General features: G+C 38.7%; 1 protein-coding gene across 4 annotated transcripts in view; it reads left to right on the top strand.

Moving 5' to 3' along the window:
* The window catches only part of LOC112154447 (dynamin binding protein), a 51,386-nt gene extending 43,413 nt beyond the window's left edge, over nt 1-7,973 (top strand). For 2 of the 4 annotated variants that reach the window (XM_024285386.2, XM_024285390.2), the window contains 11 exons: nt 587-734; nt 1,316-1,333; nt 2,201-2,400; nt 2,481-2,611; nt 2,689-2,793; nt 4,207-4,335; nt 4,414-4,746; nt 4,863-5,054; nt 5,127-5,325; nt 6,509-7,140; nt 7,213-7,973. In XM_024285386.2, coding sequence (XP_024141154.1) covers nt 587-734; nt 1,316-1,333; nt 2,201-2,400; nt 2,481-2,611; nt 2,689-2,793; nt 4,207-4,335; nt 4,414-4,746; nt 4,863-5,054; nt 5,127-5,325; nt 6,509-7,140; nt 7,213-7,398 — 2,273 coding nt within the window. In that variant the 3' untranslated portion in view covers nt 7,399-7,973. The remainder of the gene's footprint in view (nt 1-586; nt 735-1,315; nt 1,334-2,200; nt 2,401-2,480; nt 2,612-2,688; nt 2,794-4,206; nt 4,336-4,413; nt 4,747-4,862; nt 5,055-5,126; nt 5,326-6,508; nt 7,141-7,212) is intronic. The other 2 variants (XM_024285387.2, XM_024285388.2) reach the window with 2 other exon arrangements.
* The last annotated feature ends 465 nt before the right edge of the window (nt 7,974-8,438 follow it).

Genomic DNA, 8,438 nt, shown 5'->3' on the forward strand with positions numbered 1-8,438 from the left:
ATGATGAAGCTGATAGCCAGCAAAAATATTAAGTAAATGCCAAATTAGCCTAAAAAAGAAACAAAAAAAAAACTTAGGTTAGCCAAAACGGCTAGCATATAGCTGAAAAAATAGCTAAACTTCAAAACAGCTTTAAAAACTGAAAAAAGGTTAATTTAGCCTAAACAGCTAGCATGTTTTCATATTAGCCTAACTCCTAAATAGCCTAAAAAACTAAAAAAAGATGAGCCTAAATTAGCCAAAATGGCTTGCATGTAGCTGAAATATTAGCTAAACTCCAAAATAGCCTAAAAAATCTAAAATTGTCCAAAATGTAGCAGAATGACAATTTTTACAACTTTAAAACTGTAACTTTTTCATACAGTTATGAATTATAAGAAGGCAGGAATATTATTCCAGAAAAAAATCAACTTTCAATATTTTACTTAAATTATACATGTTAGAAATAAGCCCAAGAAAACAGAGGTCCATTAATAACAATAAAATACAATGATCTGGAGGGCCGGGTCCGGCCCCCGGGCCTGACTTTGACACATGCATTAAAGGATTTCTTACTGTCCTACTTTTCCGTTTTTCTCTCTTTCAGGAAAAACATTTCTGGACTTCAGATCTCAGCTGGAAGAGGTCTACAAGCTCTACTGCCAAAACCACGACGATGCTATTTCACTGCTGGAGACGTACGAGAAGGACGAAAGCATCCAGCGCCACGTTCTGGAGTGTCTGGAGCGGCTGAGGTGAGTCCAAACAAACAAAAATAAAAGGTGTGGGTATCAGTTTTTGGGTTTCCTGACCGTGGTTGAAAACACTTATGCAAAAATGATAAAGCTGTTAGAAAACTTTATTAGTATTTATTAAAAAAACATTAAAATTCAAAGATGTTTTCTTTTGAATTCCTTGAACCCACGGCAGTGACGTATCAGAGTTTCGTGCTCTCGCTCTGACTTTCAGTCGACCTCAGTAATGTAAAGCAGTTGAAGAATGCGCCCTACCTGGTTCAGCCAGTCCATTTTCAAAGCCTGACTCATTTTTCTTGTGCTAAACAGAAAAGGGTTTGAGGATAAACACAAAGTGGGAGGAAAAGGAAAGGCTTCAGGACAGCAAAGAGCTCCGATCTAATCTCTTTGTCCACGTTTTCTGTCATTTCTTAAGCTTTTCTTTAAATCTGTATTAAACAATGAAACGGTCATTAAAGTTCCTGTTGTGGTTTGCATAAAGTTTTATCGAGTGTGTTTGACGCTCTGGTAAAAGTCCAGTTTTAAACAAAAAATAAACTTTTTCAGTGTAAATCATTTTTTTGTTATCTCTCCTTCAACAGAGCCATATACCGAAACTGGTAAGTTCCTCCAAACAAGTGTGTCGGCATGGTTTCCAGCATCATCCTGACCGCATGTGTGCTGCTCACTAACACTCCGTCATGTGGTGGTTGTGTCTGCTTGTTGTAGCTCTATACCTGAGCGTGTGCCCTCACTGTGGTGCTTTGGAGACGTTGGTGCTGGCTCATTAATATTCTGTGGCGAGCGTTGGTGCAGAAAACGAACATTAATGCCCCCAATTCTCCACTCTCACCTTCATGGACCATAAAAGTAGTTTGTTGACTCTGAGGGAGCAATGCCACCTACTGGACAAAAGAAGAATTGCAGTTACTTTTTTAGGCAAAACATTTTATCACAAATTAAATTTTTTCAAGATTTTTTTAATCTATTTTTTGTTTAATTAGCTTCAATTAGCCACAATGATCTAACAATTAACATTTTATTGATACAGATAACACATTTTCAGATCAAAATTTCTATTTTTTTAGCCTAATTCAAGCTTAAATTTTATTTAATTAACATTTAATTTAGTAAAAACAAGTTTTTCTGTCTAAGTGAGTGTCTTAAAACGGCAAACTTGCTGGAATTTAGACCAATATACTTAGATATTTCATCCTTTTAAATGCTAGAGTTTGGAATTTAATTTAGAATAATAAATTTGTCCTGTCGATGGCATTTAAACTAAGCAAATCAACCTCTCCTCCTCTGCTCTTTAAAGGCTCCTAAGCATCATCAGAATATACCAATATGTGATGATGCTTTTTTATCATTGGATTCCTCCATCCATATGATAATATATCTTGTAGCAGTGGTTTGTGGGTAATTTCCAAACTCAGTTTCTGGAGGTTGAAACACGGCCGTGACGTTTCTGACTCCTCCTCCTTTAGGGGCAAAGCCAACTACATCAACCTGGGCTCGTTCCTGATCAAACCGGTGCAGCGGGTGATGCGGTACCCTCTGCTGCTGACCGAGCTGCTGGGCGCCACTCCGGAGAGCCACCACGACAGACCGCAGCTCACGAAAGCTGTGCAGGTCGTCAAGGAGATCAACGTGAACATAAACGAGTACAAGCGCCGGAAGGATCTGGGTACAAGTTCTCCTCCTGACTGAGATGTTGTACTGTGCTTATATAAGTGTCTAACAGAATTTATATATTTTTGTTTACAGTGATGAAATACAGAAAAGGAGATGAAGACACGTTCATCGACAAGATCTCCAAGCTCAGCATGCACTCCATCATTAAGAAGTCCAACCGTGTCAGCAGCCACCTCAAGCAGCTCACAGGAATGGCACCTCAGGTGGGAATTCATTTTCAATTTCTTCTATCTGTAATTTTGGTTTAATTTGGACTAAAAACTTCTCAACTTTCCCACAGTTTAAGGATGAAGTGTTTGATGAAGCTGAAAAGAAGTTCAGACTGCAGGAGAGACTGATCAAGACTTTCATCAGAGACATTTCCTTATATCTGCAGCATTTAAGGGTAAAAAAATACTTTTTTTCTACAAAAAATCTGTACGGTACGATGGAGTGTTGGGGCCCCCACATGAGGAGAAAATAACAGACTTTAAGAGACTAAACTTGTTAAATTATGAGGAAAAAAGTCTAAAATTATGAACAAATGTTGGAATTTTACCAAAATAAAGTTGTACGATTATGAGGAAAAAATGACACAATTTGTGAAGATAAAATTGAAAAATTATTGCAAAAAAGTATAGATTTTTCAAAGTTGTAAAATGAGAAAAAAGGCAAAATTTGACCAGAACTACATCATACAATTATGAGGGGAAAAGTATCCATTTCAAAAGAATAAAGTAATCAAAAATATTGGAAAAAAATCATATAATTATGAGAAAAAATAAACAAATTCAGAGAATAAAGTTATAAAATCTTAATAAAAAGTCTTACTATTATGAAAATATTTCCCAAATTTTGAGAAAAAAACCATTAAAAAATTATGTGAAAAAATGTCTAAGTGTTACAAGTTTATTCTAAACTTTATTAGAATGAAGTCCAATATTAACTGACATTTTAAATAAAAATTTGCCAATTTTTCTCTCATAAAATTTTGATTTTTTTCTTGAAATTTTATAACTATTCCCGTAAGATGAAAACTTTTATTAATAGTTTCACAACTTTTTCTCTTTTAAGGTTTAGACTTTTTCCTTTTAATTTTATGAGTTTATTTTTGTAAAATTTTGACTTTCTTTTTTTTCTAATTTTACAATTTATTTTTGTAATATTTAGCTTTTTCTAATAATTTTTACGGTTATTTTTATAGAAAAATGTAGACTTTTTTTCTTATAATTTTACAATTTTACTCATAAATTTTTTTTTCATATCTTCACAGGTTTAGTCATGTAATATTTTAAGTTTAATCTTATAATTTTACAGTTTTGTTCATGTATATTAGGACATTTTTTTTTTTATTTAGCAATTTTACTCTCATAAAATCTTGACTTTCTTCTCATAATTTTATAGCTTTATTCCCATAAAATATTAGATTTTTTTTCTCGTATTTTTACAATATACTCTTGTAAAATTTTTAACTTTTTCTTATCATTTTTATGACTTGATTTTTGTAAAATGTTGACTTTTTATTCACAATAACATTTTGACTATTTTTCTCATAATTTTACTATTTATTCTTGAACAATTTTAACCTTTTACTTAGAATTTTTACAACTTATTACTTGTAAAATCTTGACTTTTTTTAAAATAAATTGAAATTTTATTCCCATAATTTTTAAACTTTGTATTCATAATTTTCGTATTTTTTTTTTTACTTTTTTCATATATTTTAATGATTTTATCCTCATATATTTATTTTCTCTTTAATGGTGACCCGTAGACTCCAGCAGTGAGTACTCTTGTACTGAAACATCTTTCTCTGCAGGAATCTGCCTCCGTCAAAGTCCTGGCCGCCATCAGTTTCTGCGACATCTACAACGAGCGCAGCTTGATGGACCCCGAATCTTTTCAGCGAGCTCACCGCTGCATCAGCGACCGACAGTTCACTCAGTTTGTGAGTCTTCTTCTTTAGCTTTCCCTCCATCTCCTGAAACACCGATCTCACCTCCGTCTCTGCTGTTCTCCTGAGCAGAAGGAACGCACAGAAACGCTGGTCATCAACCCGCTGACTCAGCTGCTCGCCATGTTCGCCGGGCCGTACAAGCTCATCCAGAAACGCTTCGACAAGCTGCTGGACTACGACAACTGCAAGGAGCGAGCCGAGCGGCTGAAGGACCGCCGCGTGCAGGAGGAGCTGCGGGTGGCGCGCAACAACTACGAGGCGCTGAACGCGCAACTTCTAGACGAGCTGCCCAAGTTCCTGAAGACGGCCGAGGAGCTGTTCTTAGGCTGCGTTACGGCCTTCGCTCAGGCCCAGAAAGACTTCATGAGGACCACGCTGGACGAGCTCAGGCCGCTCCTGCAGGTGAGAGAAAACACAATTAAGTGTTCATCAAGTTGCAAAACTAGCAAAAATTTAAAGGAAATCAATAAACAAAATATCTACTGAAAAATGTATTCATGTTTCTTTTCTTGTCTCAGCAGTTTTCCAATAAAGTGGGTACGAGTGGAAACCTAATCACACAGTTTCAGGAGGAATACAACTACGTCCTCCGACTTCTCCAAAGCTTCAGCTTCTGCCCAGAAAACCTCCCTCTCGCCACCTCCACTAAAAAGCCCACGGAGAAGAAAACTCTGGAAAAACAAACCTCTAAGAAGCAAATTCAAGGACCTGTGAGTTTTCTTTGTCGTATTTGAATGAATACTGTTCCACTGTTTCTCCTCTGAACCGCCAATCCTCTTCAGCCTAACTGCAGCACGCAGACCGACGAGCACCGGACGGCGCTGCTCGCTCGCTACGGCCCTGAGACCCTCTTCCAGGCGGAGAGGAACTTCAACGCTGCCCAGGATCTGGATATCTCCATTCAGGAGGGGGATCTCGTGGGCGTGATCAAGCAGCAGGACCCCATGGGGAGCCAAAACCGCTGGCTGATCGACAACGGAGGTAATTTACGTCTACTGAGCTTCACAGCAAACAAAGATGTCCGCCATTATCTTCTGCTTGTTATTATGAAGTCATATTTGTGCCAATATATTGCGAATAAAAGGTTTTTGAAAAGAAATGTTTAATATTTTCATCTGTAAGTTATGAAGTTTTATTCATTAAACTGAACATGTTCTTTGCAATTTAGGACATTTTAATCTCAAATCTATGACTTTTGTTCGTAATATATTGGCACAAAAATCCCTCCATAGGACGTGTGTTATGTCTAGAGTGGACCAGATTGTTTTTGCATTTTTTCCTTCGTACTGCACGCTTGAGCATAAATTTCACCCCTAAAAAATACTCTGTAATTAGCTACAATTTGCACCAACCTAGCTAGTATCTAAAGAAAATGATTTTTCGGCATCGTGAACAACCCCTCCCAAAGAATTGATGACATCACAACATTCAAAACCGTCCAAAAAAAAAAAGAAAGAGCCAATTAAAATTTGATTTTCACATTTTCCCACAATATGGAAAAATAAAACTTTTGTTTGTGCAATCGTCACAAAAATCTCACATACACGCTACTAATCTACAATACAATTCAAGCTTCATTGACCTTTGACCTCAGGAAGAGGTTGCTATCTTGAATTTTCCCCAAAAAGATTTCAATCTATCTCTTCCTAACTCCTTGAGAATCATTGGGAAACTACTTGGTGAAAAGATGTTGGTTTTAAAGTTTGTAGATTAAATGGCGTTAGTGTAGCGAGCTAGCAAAAGTGGCGTTCATCTATTGCTTGGACATTATTTACTGTAAAAGTGGAAAAAATGTAATGGATGAATCCTTTCGCTCAAGCTGAGCAAAACGATATAACACACAATATACACGGACTAAGATTGTGGGCGTGGTTGACAAAAACACTCCGTTGCTAAGGAAATCCAAAATTCTACTTGAGCCGATTCTTCAAAAAATCACATAGACCTGTCTGTCACGCCCAGGTGAACAAAAAATAAAATGGTTGCTATGGAGATAAACCAATAGGAAAACCGGTATTTTGAAAAAGGTGACCTAGGTAGCAGGCCTACAAGTGGAGAGTGAGGGGTGTGGAGCAGCTGCTTAGCTAATGGGGGAGGGGTCAATATCACATCTGGGCCACTCACAGCTTTCATTTTTCGTCTGTTTCTGCTTTTTTCTTTGCAGTTACAAAGGGTTTCGTGTACAGCTCTTTTCTCAAACCCTACAACCCGCGCAGGAGCCACTCGGACGTCTCCATTGAGAGCCAGTCCTCCAATGAGTCCGGTTACGGCGGCTCCTCCCCCGTTTTCTCCCGCCAGAACAGCAACAGCACCCTGACCTTCAACCAGGACACGGCCACCGTCAGCTTCTCCACCAGCCAGCCCCAGGGCCAGTCCTCCCCACACCCGTCTCTGGACTCCGCCTCGTCTCGCAGGAGCCAGCCCCGGGACGCGCTCGATTCCGGCAGCCAGAGCAACTCCATGAGCTCCTCGCCCCAAATTCGCTCGGACCGCAGAGACTTTTCAGAGCAGAAGCGCCGAGACCCCGAGCCCCGGTACCGGAGCTCAGGCGGTCACAGAGACTCCTACGATGCCAGCTACGGAAGCGGAAACAAAGACACATCCGACTTCTCCGAGACGGACTCGTATTCCTCTCAAAGAAACGGTCGCTCACAGCGGCACGAACGTACGGAGAAAAGCTACAGCTCCCACCAGTGGAGACAGAATGGAAGGCAGAAGAAGCCCGGTTACACCAGAGAGGACTACATTGAGCCTAAACCAGAACCAGAACCCAAAGATGAACCTGACAGCCAGCAAGTAAGATCCACAGCTACAGCCCGAAATTTAGTTTTGGCAAAAACAAATTAACTCCTTTTGTGTTTCTTCCAGATTTATTACGCCCTCTACTCCTTCACCGCTCGCTGCACCAACGAGCTGAGCATCTCAGCCAATCAGCGTCTGCGGATTCTGCAGTTTCAGGACATGAACGGGAACACGGAATGGTGGCTCGGGGAGGCGGGAGGCCAGCAGGGATACGTGCCTTCCAACTACATCCGCAAGTCAGAGTACACATGAGCAGAGAGACTCGGCCACGATGGAACAAAATAAACTCTGCACACTGTGGCTTCATCTAAAGCTGATTTGACCGGATGATATGCTTATATTTATATCTTTTTTTTAAAAAAGAATGATTTTTACTCACTTGAAGCTGCCACCAGCTTCAGCGAAACCCTGTGAAATGCCATAAAGTCTGAGGCTGAAGACACTGGAAGCTTTTGTAAACTTTGGCCTTTTGGGAGATTGCAATAGAAATGTTTTCCGACCGGATCTTTCCGTTGATGCATGAATATGATATGAAATGATGTTCACAGTCCAGGCTTGAAGCACTTACTGGTGAGGTCTGCAAAGCAGTTTGGAGTGAAGGAAATCAGGACAATTTTGTTCATAAAATATGGTTTACAAGCACTATTTTTTTTACCAAATTAACTCTGTAAGCATCTTCTTGGATGAGAGGAAGCTGACAAACAGTGAAGAATGTCTGGTTTACTTCCACTTACATCCTTTGTAATTATCTTGTGCTGTACATTGAAAATATGATCTTGCACCCTGATAGAGTGATCACTGTTTGAATAATAAACTGAGAAAAAATGTTTCTTTTGTTTTTCTTAAAAAATACTCATCTGTTGTCCATACTGAAATTCTCACTTTTATTTAACTGGTCTGTAATTTAATTTAGCTTCACAAAACTTTTATTTTGAAATCATGTAGATCAGGGGTGTCATGCTCAAGTGTCGCAGAGGGGGCCAAAATCCGAAACACATCTTATGTTGCGGGCTAAACAGGATATTGGACACTAAAACTAAATTTTTAAAACTTTAAAATAGTGCTGCCACGATTAGTCGACTAATAGACAATGACTAATTTAATTTAGTCGATTAGTCGTTACTTTATATTATATGGAGTCAAAGTGCAGTGATGTTGAAATTTATGATGGTATTATGCTAGCTTTTTGTAATATTTTGGCAGCTATTAAGGTTTCTTAGGTTATTTTGGTTTAGCTAATATTTCTGCTACATGCTAGCTATTTCGGTTAATTTAGCCTTTTTGTGTTTTTT

This window comes from Oryzias melastigma, linkage group LG19 (genome assembly GCF_002922805.2).
Source record: "Oryzias melastigma strain HK-1 linkage group LG19, ASM292280v2, whole genome shotgun sequence".
Taxonomy (NCBI): domain Eukaryota; kingdom Metazoa; phylum Chordata; class Actinopteri; order Beloniformes; family Adrianichthyidae; genus Oryzias; species Oryzias melastigma.